We start from the raw sequence: 16954 nt of genomic DNA on the forward strand, positions 1-16954 counted from the left end.
CCTTCCAATACACTGATTCAGTATATTCTTTCCATCTTCTTTTAATACTTCCTGGATCATTTAATATTCTGCCTAAAGCATCCTTGATTATAGCAACTTGAGGTTTGAATTTGTTCTTCAGTTTCTTGAGCTTAAGAAATGCTGAGTGAGTTCTGCCCTTTTTGTTTTCTGACTCCAACTCCTTGCACATTTCATTGTAATATTTTACTTTGTTATTGCGTGTTATTTTTCATTACTGAATTTTTATATATGTATTTCATCTACCAGCTGTTCCATGGATAAAGATGGGCAATCTTCTCCAGGGGAATTTAATGCCTCTGAAAATCACTAGAGAGTCAGTTATGAGTAATTTTTGACTAGGTACATAATTCTAACTATCTTAGGGTCTTTTAGTTTTCATTCTGATGTTACTGATTTTAATGTAGATGTTACAATATCAATTCATTCTTATACTAGCTTCTGTTTGTACATGTTATAGCACTGGTATGTCCATTTTCTGTACAGAGGTAATGTGTGGTTGCTGTGATGCTATACACTGTGACACTGATGTGTCAAATGTGATAATGGTTACCTATGGTGGATAGTGTTTGGTGGAGCTCCTCGATTAAAGAAAGCTTGGAAGCAGGAGTGGCATCCACTTCCAAAATGGCTTGCCTCCAAAAATGTGGAGAAACGATGAAAGTTATACAAGTGTTCAGGTCTTTTGTTCATAAGATCACTATGAGTCATCTATGACTCAACAGCACTTAACAACAATAACAACAACAACAACAACAACAACACAGAGAGAGGTCAGTTGACCTAGTAGATAGAAAGTGATGCTACCAAGCCCAAGGTGGGTGATTTTAATCTGCAACCCTTAGGCCTGGTTTTAATTGTGTTTGGTCAAATATTCTTCTAAGTGGTATAGCACTGGTCTATTTGCTGTACAGAGGTAACTTATGGTTGCTGTGATGCCTAACACTGTGACACTGATGTGTCAAATGTGACAATGGTTACTCATGGTGGACAGTGTTTGGTGGAGCTCCATGATTAAAACAAGCTTGGAAGCAGGAGTGGCATCCACTTCCAAAATAGCTTGCCTCTGAAAACTCCACAAACATAGAGAAACAAGGTATACAAGTGTTCAGGTCTTTTGTCCACAGGGTCACTAAGAGTCATCTATGACTCAATGGCCTTTAACAACAACAACAACAACAACAATAATATGGTATGATGAGCACAAAGTAATTCATGAACAGTTCAGTGTATTTCTGTTAATTATTTTATTTTTTCATGACCTGACTGTCAATAATTCTCTTTAGACTTGTTTTTATTATATTTCAGATTGAACTCCTATTACCTAAATATGCACCATGCCTGTTCTCCTATTCCTGACATTGTTCTCTTGCTCTGTAGAAGGTTTTTTTTAATAGCACTTGGTCACTAATTGGTATTTTTCTTGTTTATTGCCTTTCTCTCTCCCCATAAATTTGTTGTTGTTGTTGTTAAGTGTCGTCGAGTTGCAGATGACTCATAGTGACCCTATGAAGGAGAGTCCTCGACGCTTGGGTGCCTTTCATCCTCTCTCTAGGTTCACAGGGTTTCCGGAGGCACGCTATTAGAGGAAGTGGATGCCACTCCTCCTTCTAACCCCTTAAATATAAGCAGAGTGAAAACAGAATAGTGAAAACAGAATTTGGTTTTTTTGTTTATTACATTTTTCTTAGAGAAAAGTACTGAAATATTCCATAGACTTACAGAAGAAGCAGCCCATTTTTCTAAGAGGAAGAAAAACTAAGGTTTTCTTTAGAGGCAAAGATGGTGAAACATGTTTGGGGTGTGTTGTCAGCCAGGCGGTTCCGTGGGAAAAAACCCATCATACTGAGAAAGATAGAGAGAGAGGGTCAGAGAGAAAGACCCTCAGCAAGATGAACTCACACAGTGCTTCTGACACTAGAATCAAGCATATCAGAAATAATGAGTATGGAGCAAAATAAAGTAAGCTTTCAATTCAGATCTGCTGTTCATGGAGTTGGATGCTATGAGCCCTTGCCAGGCCTATAACATGCAACAACAACGATCACCACTTTAGCCTATGTCTGAAACAATGCTTGACACATATTAAGTATTTATTGATTGAACAAATGATTAGTTATCAAACAAATCTAAGGATAAAAGAAATATGTTTAGATACTCTATAATGACTAGAAATACTCAAAAATTTCTATTGCAAAGTGTAAGTTGGCGCTTCATCTTAAACTAGTGCTATTTTCTCTAAGTTGTGCAAATTAAGGAAGATAATATGGTATCTTGGATCAGTCAAAAATAATTTCTAACACCCAAGGCTAAAAGAATTCCAGTTTTAAGGTGCTATTTTCTCATATAAAACTGTGGTTATTATATTCCATTTATAATCCAACTAAACACATTCTCTTGGTATGCTAAGGTTTTTATGCAAACCTCTTGATTTTGTCATATAATTTAGAAAGATTCAGTTAAATGAAACAGAACCTAACATAGCTTTAAATGAATTTCCTATTAAGAATAGCCTTCAAATTTCCAAATACGTATTTATTCTATATTAACCTATGTTTATATTAGAGCCCTGGTGTACCTTGTGGTATAGGGTGGTCTAGCTGGTAAAGAGTTGCACTGCAACATCAAAGGCAGTAGTTTTGAATCTCTCAGCTGATCTGAGAAAAAAAGATGGCCTATTTTCTTTATGACTTACAGCCTCTGAAAACCCAGTAGAGTGTCAGCTTTGAGTGGGTTTTGACTGGAGGACAATGAGTTGAGTTTTGAGCTGGTGATATCGTATCTTATATATTGGGCTAGAAATTCAAATCCACCAAGTGTCAACAGGAGACACATGGGCCGTTTACTCCCATAAAGACTTACAGCCTTCAAAACCCAATGAAGGCTCACTGCACGTTAGAAACCACTAGCAATCCAGTGGAGCATCACTATAAGTCAGAATCTACGAGCTGGCAGTGGATTTGCGTTGTGAGGGTTTTGTGTTGTCGTTTTTATATAGAATATACTCAATATCACAGTTATTTTCTCTTTTGAACTAATTTTATCAAGCACAATGGAAAAGGAGAAAGTCTGTGTATATGCCTGGAACTCTGAAACATAAGGCTGAGATATCACTTCGTTGCCAGCATGCAGAAGAAAGTGGTGTGTGTTACTGGAAACCACAAAGACTCTTAAGAGCTTTAAAGCCAGTTGTTAATGGCAAAAAAACACTCTTAATCAAGTTGCTTATCTACTTTGAGTTTCAGTTTGCTTTTCTATAAAAGAGACATAATAATGCCTACTTTTTAAGACTGGAAAGAGAGGAAAATCAAGTGACCAAACTAGTACCAAATGTGTCATATAGAAAGTGGAAAAAAGTATTTCTTGCCTTTGTAATTATATTTATTAATGAATCAAATTACTACATAAACCTCAGTAAAGAATGTTGCAGTGATATATCCAAATAAATAAAAACACAATCACAGTCTGTTTATAATTAACACACAATCAACAAAGCAACTCTAATGAAATAGGTCAAGTATATTAACTTTAATGAAACACTGGTTGTTACAAGAGACTTCCTATGTATCTGAAAGTTGGACAATGCCCAAGATGACAGGAGAAGAATTTATGCCTTTAAATTGTGCTGTTACAAAAGACTACTGAATATCTCATGAACTACTAAAAGAACAAACATGTATGTCCTGGAAAAAGTAAAATCTGGTTGCTCATTGGAAACAAGGATGGTGCAGCTCCATCATACATACTTTGGGTATGTTGTTAGGACAGGCTAGTCTTTAAAAAATATATCATGCTTGAAAAGATGGAGAGTGGATGTAAAACAGGAAGACCCTTAACAAGACGGATTGACACAGTGACTGCTGCACTGGGATCAGTATATCAGAGATTATGAGGATGATGCAGGATAGGCCAAGATTTAAATCCGTGTTTCATAGTGTTGCTATGAACATAGTCATTGTCAACTGAAGGGCACATAACAACAATTGTGACATACCCACTTAAGAGTCCCTGCTTGGTGCAAATAATTGTCTCACTATTAGCCAAAAAGTCGGTGATTTGAACCTCTTTAGAGCTCTAGTGGCCTAATGATAAGGGGCTGTGCTGCAAATCTGAAGGCATGTGGTTTGAACCCACCAGCTGTTCTGTGGGAGAATGGTAAGCAATCTCCTTTTGTGGGACTTACTGCCTCTGAAAACCCACAGGAGGGTCAGTTCCTATTTGACAGTATAGAACAATAACATAACAGGATCACTTCAGAAGACAAACTTGGTGGTATACTTACATAAGGTATCTTGGAAAGGATTTGCCCTGAAAATCCTATGGAGCACAGTTGTACCCTGAAATACATGGGGTCATCATGAGTGAATGAATGATAACTAAAAATAAAGCAAAAGTGAAAGAGGTTATGGAATTTTATTTACTTATTTTTTTACATCTCTATAAGCTTCTGTATTTATAAGCTTCAGAACTCTAGGAGTTCTGAAGGCATAGTCCATAGCAATTTGCACTGCTTATCCAAAAACCTTGCCTTTCCGGTGGTTCAAACCCACCAGTGGCTCAGAAGGCTAAAATGGGCCATTTCTTCTTGCATTTTGCAGCTTCAGAAACCCAGTGGAGGCTCAGCTATGAGTTGGTTTCAGCTCACTGGCAATGAATGAACTAATCTTCAGATAAACCAAAACCCAAATCCACTCCTGTAGAGCTGTCTTTCACACAGATACATAAATATGTATTTAACACTACCACGTGTGCTAGAATTTCTGTTCTTCTCAGTGTTAGCCATGATTTATTGTGATCTACATAGTCAAAAGCTTTTTAATAGACAATGAAACAAATACATTGCTTTGATTGTCTCTGCTTTCAGCCAATGAAACAGAGACATTCCCTTTATATTTTCTGCTTTCAGCTGAGATCCATTTGATATTGGCAATGATGTCCCTAGTATAATGGCCTGTTCTAAACCATGCTTATATTTCTGGTAGTTCTCTGTCAATATACTGTTCTAGTAATTTTATTTTTTTAAAATAATCTTCAGCAAGATTTGGCTTGCAGGTCATTATTAGTGATATTGTTCAATAATTTCCATACTGTTGGATCACCTTTCTTTTTTTTAATTTTTTTGGAGTGGAAATAAATATGGATTTCTTCCAGTCAGTTGATCAGGTAGTTGTCTTCCAAATTTTTTAGCACAACTTGGTGAGCACATCCAGGGCAGCACTTGTTAGCTGGAATACGTCAAATGGCATTCCATCAATTCTTGTTTTTTAGGTTCTTGTTTTTTGCCAATTCCTTCAGAATGGGTTGAACTTCCTCCTTCAGAGTCCTTGCCTCGTGATCATATATAATTTCACAAAATTCTTCTGTGTTGGTCAATTCTCTCTGGTACAGTGACTTTGTGTGCTTTTTGCTTCCATCTTCTTTTATATTTCCTGGGCCATTCAATATTCTGCCCATTTTGTGTTGTTGTTATGTACCATTGAGTTGGAACCAATTCATTGCTGACCTCCCAGCTTCTGCCCATGGCATCCTTAAATATTGTAACTCAAGGACTGAATTTGTTCTTCAGTTCCTTCAGCTTAAGAAATAAATTCTGAGTGAGTTTAGCCCATTGGTTTTCTGACTCCAGTTCCTTGCACATTTCATTATAATACTTTGCTTTGTCTTTATGAGCTGCCTGTTGAAATCTTCTGTTCAGCTTCTCCTGATTTCTTCCCTTTGCTTTGGCTCTTTGGCACTGTAGCATAATATTCAGACCCAAGGAAACACTGTATGTTTCAAAATCAGGGAAGAAGCATATCAGGGATGTGTCCTGTCTCCATATCTTTTCAATCTATATTCAGAACAGATCATTTGGGAGGTTGGACTTTAAGAAGAGGAATGTGGCATCAGGATTGGAGAAAAACTCATTAACAACCTGCATTATGCAAATTACACAATCTTGCCTGCTGAAACTGAAAAGGACCTGAAGCATTTTCTGCAGAAAGTCAAGGAAGGTAGTCTTCATTATGAATTGAAGATCAGCGTCAAGAAGACAGATTCTCACCACTGGGCCAATTGGGAGAACCAGGATAGATAGAGAAGGCTTTGAGATTGTTACAAAATTTAAGCTTGATCCATAATCAACACTCTTGGAATCAGCAGTCAGGAAATCAAAAGATAAATTGCACTGGAAAAATGTGCTGTCAGGGACCTCTCTATAGTGCTAAAAGAGCAATGATGTCTGTCTAGAGACTAAGGTGTGCCTAATCCAGGTCATGGTCTTCTCAGTTACTTGCTATGCATCAGAGAGCTGAATAGTGACCAATGATGACAGAAGAAGAATCAATGTCTTTGAGCTGTAGTGCTGGAGAAGAGTATTGAACATACCATGGACTGTCAAGAGAACAAACAGGTCTATCCTTGAGAAAGTGAAACCAAGTTTCTAGAGGCAAAGATTTTTAAGCTCCACCTCACATACTTTGGGCATGTGGCCAGAAAGGACCAGTCGCTGGAGAAAGACATCTTACTTGGAAGGTTGGAGGGGCAGAGTGCAAGAGAAAGACTCCAGATAAAATGGATTGATACAGTAACTGGGACAATGAGGGCAGGTACGTCAGAGACTGTGAGACTGGCTCAGGACAGGGCTGGTTTCAGAACTACTTACAGTACATAGGGACTCTGATTTGCAAAAAATTAGATGGTTCATAGCAACAACAAATTGGCCTACTGATAAGAAACTGTGTGGCAATCCCAATGTGGGCAATCTCCTCCCATGCGAGTAACTAACTCCCTCTGAAACCTGCTGGAGCTCCAGTCAGCTATGGGTTGGTTTTGACTGTGCACTACACAACAACATTTGCAAATTAGTATTCCTTTTTCATATTTTATAAAGTATCTATAGTAGTACCATGGTTAAATTGGTGGCCTCTTAGCCAAATGACAGATGGTATGAACTCACAAGCAGCTCTGTGAAAGAACAAACCTGACAATTTGCTCCCATAAAGAATATAGCCTAGGAAAACATATAGGACATTGTCCTAAAGGATAACTGTGAGTCAGAATCAACTCAAGGACCTGTAATACTTCTTAAAAGCAAATTCTGTAAGAGTTGAGCGGCTTACTATTCATTTTTTATACCTGTGTATAAGACTTAATCAAAATACCTTGAATGCCACAATTTTATATATTTGATGAATGTGAAACTTAAAAGTTTGTGCTACCTTTTACTTTCACTTTCAATCCTTAGAAAAGAAAGGGAGAAATGTCTACAGTGAGTTAAAAGAGAATGATAAGGGAAAATGTCAAATGTTCTCAGGGCATAATCTAGATAAACACATCATTCATTGATTCTGCAACTACTATTAAGCACCTGCTGAATGCAAGAATCTGTTGTAGAATTCAGGGATACATTAGAAAACAAAGAGATAAGACACTCTACCTTCCTGAGCCTCGTAACAGTGTATGCTTATTTTAACCTTAATTATTAAATGAGGATTGATACTTTCTTTGAAAGCCTAGTAACAGTGTATGCTTATTTTAACCTTAATTATTAAATGAGGATTGATACTTTCTTTGAAAGCCTAGTAACAGTGTATGCTTATTTTAACCTCAATTATTAAATGAGGATTCATACTTTCTCTGAAAAAAGAAAAAAGACCAAACAACTTCCAGACATATTTTGCTGTCCTTGTGCACAAATTAACTTCTTTTTGTTAGTCTAATTCTAAGGATTTGAATAGTGTCAATCAGCATGTTCAACACCTAGTATAGTGCCTGCCAACAATTCAGGGAGGAGGCATCCTTGTTTTATGAATAAATTTGTGTCCATGTGTTACAGCTCGCATTGATATACATAATTTTATTAAACTCACATAAAGCTCAGGTGATCATACAATAGAATTGTTTTCTTTAAATTACAGGATCTCAGTGAAACATTAAAGAATATTGTTTCCCTTGATTTAAAGGTGAGGAAATTGGGGATCGGAGAAAGATGATTTCTGAAGAACAAATAACTAAAATGGGAAGATCATGGTTCTTTATGTAACACTAAATGAAATTAGAGGCATATTGAAGTAATATGGAGGGGTCTTTTGGGTCTGTTAGATGCCACTCATTTTTAATTCCTGAATCAGTGGTAAAATTTTATTTCTCTTTCAAGTGTAGAGGATATGATGAAGAAAACCTGTTGTTTCTTATACTTAGAAGAAAATGGCCGTGATTACATGCAAATATTGTGATGCAAAGTCGTGCTTTCTTTAAAGTTTTTTTTACTAGCCAAAATGACTCTGCTTTCCTCAGTGAATGGATGGAGTGATCTCTGTAATTTCTAATCTGGTAACAGCAACTTCACCACTCTGTCTAGTCAAGATTTCTCCAAACTTCTTTGTTGATCTTCCCAGCAAATGAGAGTCCGTGCTCTGGCAAGATCGAGAAAAGAGGGCAACTCGGGGAGAAGGGACCACAAAACTAATGGTCAGAGGTTCTGATACTTGAACCTTGATCAACTGACCCTAAGTGGAGTAACATTTTAACATCATCATTATTAGATTAAGGGCTGTTCAAAGGCAGGAATTGTGTTGAACCCCGAAGACCTTGCTGCCACATGGATTGTAGCACTCTGGGCCCAGTTCTTAGCACTCTTGTTAACTGATCATTAAGGGACAACTCTTGAAAACCTAATGGGATTAGATCAAAGCGGAAAGGTACTCAATACATCCCCCCCTCACTTAATGATGGAAATGGCTTTTCCTTTTCTACTTTTTTTTTTTAATAAAATATTTTGTAAGAAATTTGCGTTCAAGATCAATTCCTTGGTAGCAATGTACTTATGACACCTACTGCTAAGAACCCGGGCCTTTGGTCAGTTACCTTGTATACCTACCGTTATGAGTCAACATTCCAAAGAACTTTAACAGAAATCCACAGCAACCATCATTAAATCCCAACGTTTCTCAGGTCAGAAACATTTTTCTCCCTAAAGAGGAGGGACTGGAGGGTTGAAAATTTTGGTTAGTCCGAAGAAGGTCATCTCTGAGCTCTCCTCCTCCCCGTTCTCTTCCCCCCTCATCCCCATCACCCCCACTTCCCCACCCCCACCCCATACAACACAGGCATACTCTGACCATTTTATCTGAGGAGAAAGTTGAAAGAAAGCAACACACCATTTACACCCACCCTTCGCTCCTGTGGGTGGATTAGCAAAGTTGCAGGGCAGAGCCTTCCGCGCAGAGCCAGGAGATGCAGTTGCTCCCCGCTACCTGCTCGGCTTCCCGCCGCCTCTGAAGGTCTGCGCGACGCGGAACAGTGGCGTCTCTATCTGGCTGCCACCCCCCACCCCCCAAGCTTTCTTCTCCTCCACCACCACTACCTTCTTTTCCTCCCCCTCTAGTCCCCCTCCTTTCCGTCTCTCCTCTCCACCCCCGCCCCCAATCTCCTCCTCTTTTTCTCACTACAAGCGGTTGCTGATGCTGAAGCCGAGCGTCACTTCGGCTCCCACGGCAGACATGGCGACATTGACAGTGGTCCAGCCGCTCACTCTGGACAGAGGTAAGGGAGCGGCTCTTTCTCCGCGCCGCCGCGTCCCCTCGGAACCCCCTCTCTTCCTGCCAACTCCCACCGGGACAGCCGGGCGCGCTCGGGCCGGGGGAGCGGGCGAACGGGGACGGGCCAAGAAGGCGTTCGCGCCGCCGAGAACCGGACACTTTATCCCCCTTTCTCCCCGCCTGGTCCCTGCTGCCCCTGAACGTCTCCCTGTCGTCCGGCCAAGGGTTGCTTCTCTCGGCCCCAGAGCCCTCGCCACCGCTCCCAGCCCCTTGTCCTCTCCAGGCACCCTCCCAGTCACGGGCTTTGTTGGAGCGGATGCGCGGGGGACCGCTGGGCGCCCGGGCTCGGGGTTGGAGAGTGGCAGAGAGGAAGCGTGGCGCGCCGGGGAGGGCGCCTGCAGCCGGGACCGGGGAGGACAGGGTAGGCGCCAGTCGGCACTCGGCGGAGGGAAGTTTGCCTGGGCGCCCGAGGCGATGGTGGTTGAGGTGGCGGGTGCCCGCGCTGCTGCTCGAGGGCAGGCAGGACGCACCCCAAGGGTGGCCTGGGTGGCCTGTGTGGGGCGCACTGAACCTGGGCTGCCGCAGCCGAGCCTTCGCTGGAAAGGGCAGCACGGAGCTCAGACCGCCTTGAGGGAGCCAGGGGTGCAGTGGCGGGGCAGCTGAGCCCCGCTCTTCCAGGGTTTGCGCTCTCGGGTTCGTGCACCGGGGGGCAGCAGGGGTCGTGTCCTTCCTCGCTGCCAGCAGCTCCCAGGCGGCGGCAACTAGCAGTTTCTCCCGCGCCAGCCGGCCACGTTCTCTTCCAGCCCGGTGCCACTGTGGTGCCCGAGCTGCAAAGGCACTGCATCCAAGCGCAGGCTAGGTTAAAATTCAACTTCTGACCTGCGACCCTGCGCACCTTGCTCTCTCTGACTTGAATGGGGAAGCAGTATCTGCTTGCTTCCCAGGACCCTCTCAAGCCTAAGAATGGAGCCCTGGGCTGTGACCGGGGACCTCTCCAGCGTACTGGTGAGGGTTTCTACTTGTCCCTGTTTGTTCGGATTTTCTTTCTGGCTTCCGACGTCCACTTAGGAAGGCACTTGGGTCTTACTGCTCTGCAAAGGAAACCACCGTTGGTCCCGGCTCTGAGTGGCTGGATTTAGGACCTTGGGCGGCCATTTGGAAATGGTGTTCTCAGAGGAAAAAGATTTTTGTCCTGCCTCTAAAAATGCCCTTTCTGGAGAATTAAACTGGACAGTTGGACAATAGGGTCAGGCAAAAAGCATGCTGATGAGAGAGCCCAGGAAAACTGTTCGAGATTATTTATTAGGAGAAACTGTAGGTGACTCTAAGGCAACTATTGGCGCCAGAACAGATGTCATGTGGCGCCCATGGCAACCTTACTTGGAGTCAGCATTGGGGGGAAAAAATTGATTTTATATTGAGAAATATTGACTTACAAATTGGTAAATTAGTAACTGTGGTTAAGGAGCTCTGAAATCCATTGTGTAAAACCCTGTTTCACCGCCAGTATAAAGGGTGGCTCAGAGGTAAAGAGTGGTTGTGTTGCCACCCAAAGGCATATAGTTCGAATCCACCAGCTAATCCACAGGAGAATGATGGGCCATATCCTCTCGTGCAGTTTACTACCTTTGCAAACCTTCTGGAGGGCCAGCTTGGGATCCAGTTGTACTCGATGGTACATATCAACAACAAACTATCATCTGAAGGTACTCGAGTGGTGCAATGGTTAAAGCACTTGACAGCTAGATGAGCATTCAGGGGTTCACAACAACCAGCCTCGCAGAGCGCCAAGGGAGAAAGACTTTTTCCCAGTTTCCACTAAGGTTTCCAGCCTTGGGTACTCTCCTCTGCCCTACAGGGTTACTGTGATTCAGAATGGACTCGAGGGGAAATGGGTTTTTGGATCACCATCTGCATTAAGCAGGATAAATCCATTGCCAGCAAGAACCAGACAGATGGCAAGCTATTAGAGATTATGGATTCCCTAAGTATTTCTGTTTTAATGTGATGAGCTCTTATATTTCCCTATTACTAAAATCACAGACTTTGAACATCCCAAGTGACATTAGATGATGAGGTCAGAAGCAAAATTTCCAAGAAAATCATAAACTTGGACACGTTTCTATAATATCAACAGTGTTGTTGATTATTATAGTAGAGAGTAGATTGTGCCATAGTGACCACGTGTGCTGAGCAGTTGCAGAGTTTGTCACGAGGCCTGTCTCTCCAGGTGTCTCTGGATGCGTTGCTCAAAAACCGGCAACTTCTTAACCCCCTTAATGCCTAAGATGAGCAGTCTCCTCCTATGTGATTTATAGCTTTGAAAACCCAATGGAGGGACACGTCCCCATAGGTTCTGACTCCATGGCATTGAGCTTTGAGTTAAAGAGAAAAAATAATTTCCCCTTTTCCTTATATGAGTCTCATTCAGTGTTTCAGGGTCGGGGCTAATGAGACAAACCCAGATCTGTTATTGAAGCGTCATGTTTTTTCCGTCAGGTTGTGAGGACTTGTGGTAGCTCAGGAGAAAATCTGAGAGAGACGTTGGATAAATCTGAACATGTTCACCAGCAGCTCATGGAGCTCATGGAAGAGGGGATATTTGCATTACTACCAACTCCATATACAAAATGTACTTTTTTCTTTCTCTCTTATTAAAATATGATTAACTATTTATATCATTAAACTGATAAAGAAGGGTTTCTGCTAAATTACCTCCAGAACATAAAGGTCTTTTAATAATAATAAAAGATGTCTATCAAAACAAAATGTGCAGTAATATCTACCTAGATCTCTGGTGACATAGTGGTAGGGAGTTGGACTGTGAATCCTAAGGCATGCAGTTCAAATCCACCAGCTTCCCTGAGGGAGAAAATGGACAGTCTCCTCCCATGCCATTTACTGCCTCTGAAAACCTGCTGGAGGATCAGTTAGGAATTGGTTCCAATTCAGTGACAAACAACAACATAGTTAAGAGAGGTCGGGTGGTTGAGTGGATTAGAATTAGTTGTGCCAAGAACAGGGCAGGAAGTTCTAATTCACCAACTGCTCTATGGGAAAAAGGTAGGCAGTCTCCTCCCCTATGATTTTCTGCCTCTGAAAACCCACTGGAGGTTTTGCTATGAGTTAGTTTCAAACTGTTGTCAGTAAGCTGAGTGGAGATCATGGTTGAAACTTGCTTACTCACTTTGGATAACTAAATTAACTTCCTGGCCATTAGTTTCTCTCTGTAGCACAGAAAAGGTTTTGATTAGTAGATTTTTGACCAGTTTGTAATTTGATGAATTAAAATCATGATTTCGTTTCTGGTTTTGTGTCTTTTTGTTTGGTTTTATTTTTTTTGTTTGTTTTGTTTTGTTTTTTTATGGTCACCTACCTGAAGGTGTTCTTGATCACTTCCTGCTTTAGTGTGCATTGATGTCATCCTCTGCTTTGGTGCTATCAAAGGCAGGTTACCTTTGCCTCCCCATTGGACTGAGTACAAGGAGGGAAAAGACTCTTTCAAAATTCACCTTTGATTTTTTTTTTTTTTTTGGTGCTTGTCGCAGCTCATGAAGCAGGAGTAGGTGATCAAAAAGTAATGGAAGACAGAGAGTGAACTAAAGGCTGTCTGTAATTTCAGCAGTGTTAAAATATTTTTGTAGTTAATGGAGTCAGAATTTATAAGCAGATAACCAACTCCCTGTTATTTGGATGATTCTAACTCACTGTGACTCTGTCAGATTTCCAAGACTATCGACCTTTACTGGAGGAGACGGCCCATCTTTTTCCCACGTAGCAGCTAGTGGTTTTGAACCATCAGCTCTTCTGTTAATGACTGATATCGGTTTATAGGTTCACACAGGTTTGATCTAGGGAAGGTTGGTATTGTTGGTGATTGCCTTCGAGTTGAACACAACTCATAGCACCCCTATGAACAAAAGGCCTGAAGCCCCTCTACAACTACTGACATTTGTGAAAGTTCATAGAGTTTCCAGAGGCATATTGTTTAGGAAGTGAATGCCTCTCCTGCTTCCAAACCTTTCACAGTATGTTATTGTTATTATGTGCCATCAAGTCTCCTGCGAGTAGATATATAAACCATTGGCTCCTCGCCTTTCTTTTCTCCTATACACATGACAGTTCAGCAACTAACAGTTCACTAAATCTATTACGGACTGAAATATCTCCTTCCACTCCTATAATATCTGTTGAGGTCTTAGATATCTTTGGTGATATTTTCAATCAAATCCTACTGGACCAGCCTTGGTGAAGATCCTGGAGGGTCAGTCATGCTGCTAACCTGAAGGGAGTTAACCCTCTGGAAGTTCAAACCCACCAAGCCACCCTATGGAGGAAAGATGGGCAGTTTCCTCTCATGGTATTGACAGCCTTGGAACTCAAACCCATGGGGTGTCAGGTGTGAGTTAATTTTTGTCCAATAACAATGGATTTTTTTTTGAACCAATCCTATCTTACTGGTATTTTGTAAAGGGAGAGAATAGACAGGGATATAGGGAGAGACAGCTAGAGATCACATAACATGATCAGAAGAGACCTACATATGACTTTGTGAACAGTAATAGATTACGAGCAGCAACAAGAAACCATCTGAAAGGATGTATACAGCCATGTCCCTCCCTGCTTGGGACTGTTGGTCTCCAGAATTGTCAGACAGTAAATTCCTGTTTTTCAAAGCCACCCACTTAAGTGTCTTTTATTCTGACAGCCCTAGTAAACTAAGATACCCTCCTCAGACAATCTGAATCCACAATCGTTTGAGAGATTTTGGGCTTTTCCATATGTTTTTCTTTTACACATAAAAACAATAAAAAGAAGAACTAATAGGAGATATTTTCAAGGGCACACCACTAGTTAGTACACGATTTTATGTTAAAACTGAATTCTCCCTTCTGGTTTGTTGCCCTCTGGCGGCATAAATGAATTTATCTGGAATTTTCAGGTCACAGGCATTCAACAAACCAAAACAAAGCTGTGGATTGAACGAGCGCCTTGTGTCTTGGGGCTTTCCTAGGAAGGAAATCTTTCCCAGGTCCAGGCTGGGCCTTGCAAGGATGACTGGATTATCTTTGTGGAGGCCTCTAGACGGCTAGATGCACCTTCTTTCTCTGGATCTAGTTCTTCAATTCTATGCTTATTTGTTGTTGAGTGTCCTTGAGTGGACTCTATCTCACAGTGACTCTGAACAACAAATTGAAATCTTGACCCATCCTGTACCATCCTCACTATTGCTGTCATGCTCAGGTCCACCCAGCTTTGTTGAATATCTCCTAGATGTCACTTCTTTGACAGTTTGAATCCATCAGTGGCTATGTGGGATCAATAGCTGTGGAAAACTCACCAGATGGCCAGCTCTGAGTTGGTTCCAACTTGATGGCAATGAGGACTTTTTGAGACTATATCCCAGAAGTAGTTCTGGTGGCCTATAGGCAGGCAGTTTGAATCCACCAGCTGCTCCGTGGAAGAAAGAGGGGAATTCTCCTTCAATGTGATTTATGGCCTCTGAAATCCCACTATGAGGTCAGCTATGGTTTGGTTCTGACTCAGTGGCAATGCAGGGAGCTCTGCTGTAAAAATAAGGCATTGTGCCACCAGCTCAAAGACAGGAGGTTCAAATCCACCAGCTGTTTTGTGGGAGAAAAACGGGCATTCTCCTCTCATGCTATTTACATATAGCTTCTGAAAAATCGCTGTAGAGTCAACTCTGAGTTGGTAGTGACTCAATACCACACAACAACAACAACATACACCAGAAGAAGCTCTGGTGGCATAGTCTATAGTAAGTTATACTGCTCACCCAAAGGCTCCTTGTCTTCCACAGTTCAAATCAACCAGCAGGTCTGAGGGAGAAAGATGGGCAGTGTCCACCACTAGTGGATCCAATGGAGAAAGATGAGCAGTGTTTGTTGGTTAGAATTTAAAGCCTTAGAAATTCAAAGGAGGGTGGCGTTGAGTTTCATCAGATTGAACAGCAGTGAGTTTGAATACAAGACACTACTACTCCACTGACTGCTCTTGAGTTGATTTCTATTTATAGCAATCTTGTAGGACAGAGTAGAACTGCCCCTAGTATTTCACAGGCTATATAACATTATGGAAACAGTCCAGCTTGTCTTTCTCTTGTAGAAGAACAGCTGATATATTTGAAACACTTGTCTTTCAGTTAGTAGCCAAAGTTCTTAAGCACCATGACTCCAGAGTTCCTCAGATCTACTAGGGGATATAGGTATACAGTGGTCATTATTACCATAGTTTGTGTCAACTAGGAGTAATTGTTGTTAGGTGCCATTAAATCACAACAACGCCCAATGACCCTGTGAGCAACAGATAAAAACGTGGACTAGCATCGTGATCTGCTGTCATGTGTAAGGCCATTGTTACAGTGTCAATCCATCTTTTGGAGGGTCTTCCTCTCGTTCTCTGCCCCTCTACCCCTTTCCATCTAGCACAATGTCTTTTTCAAAGAACTGACTTCTCCTGACAAAATGCCTTAAAAAACCCCCAAAACCTAAAACATAAATAATTTGTTTATTCTATACAGATTTATTTATACATTGTCTATTATTTACTAGATGTTGTAGAAACACGAAACCAACACTCTTGTTTTTGAGATTCTCAAGATAGACTGGAACAGGACAAGCATTACAGAGAGACTTCAGGGAAGATGAGGGAGGGAAGTGTGCTTGAATGAATGAATGAAACCGATCTCTTTGTAAACCTTCACTAAAATGAAAAAAAAAAAAGGAAGGGGAGGGCAAAGAGACTAGTGAAGGAGCCAGATAATAAATAAGCTATTAATTAACCTAATGAGTAAGAGTGCCAGACTTGTGCCTATAACTCTTCTAGGTTGGAGTCTTTAAATGGTGGAGACTTTAAGATATTTTACTACAGACAATAAGTTCAAAGTTTGAGTTCTCCTGGAGGTGTGTTGGAAGAGAGACCTTAGAATTTACTTCTGGAAAATTAGTCGTTGGAAACCCCTTGGAGCAGAATTCTACTTCAACATATATGGAGTCACCATGTATCAGAGGCAAATTATGGACCACTGAATTGTTTTCAGGATGTATGGCACAGCTAAGAGCAAAGAATAGTAATGTTTCAGTCTATTGTATGAAGAATCCTTGTAAGTCAAAGTCAACTCAGTGGCACCTAATGAAAACAATGAGGCTTGCATTCTAGTGAGATATACACTGAACACATACATCTATAAATTCCTGGGGCTTTTTGTCAGTGTCTTCAGTGCAGCCTGAACATCTTCCTTCCTTACCATTGACTCTTGATTACATGATATTTCCTGAACTATTTCAGTGTGTTTCAGTGATTATGCAAAGGCATTTGACTGTGTGGATCATAACAAACTGTGGCTGACTCTGAGAAGAATGGGAATCCCAGAACATTTAATTGTGCTAATGCGA

At 41.3% G+C, this 16954-nt stretch overlaps 1 protein-coding gene across 1 annotated transcript in view; it reads left to right on the plus strand.

Moving 5' to 3' along the window:
* The first annotated feature begins 9263 nt into the window (after window positions 1–9263).
* Window positions 9264–16954, plus strand: part of LIN7A (lin-7 homolog A (C. elegans)) — a 310570-nt gene continuing 302879 nt past the window's right edge. Inside the window, exon 1 of the mRNA XM_006882541.1 lies at window positions 9264–9543. Coding sequence (XP_006882603.1) covers window positions 9462–9543 — 82 coding nt within the window. The 5' untranslated portion in view covers window positions 9264–9461. The remainder of the gene's footprint in view (window positions 9544–16954) is intronic.

The sequence above is a fragment of the Elephantulus edwardii genome, unplaced genomic scaffold (assembly GCF_000299155.1).
Source record: "Elephantulus edwardii isolate Elephantulus edwardi_28Jun2011 unplaced genomic scaffold, EleEdw1.0 scaffold00021, whole genome shotgun sequence".
NCBI classification, from domain to species: Eukaryota; Metazoa; Chordata; class Mammalia; order Macroscelidea; family Macroscelididae; genus Elephantulus; species Elephantulus edwardii.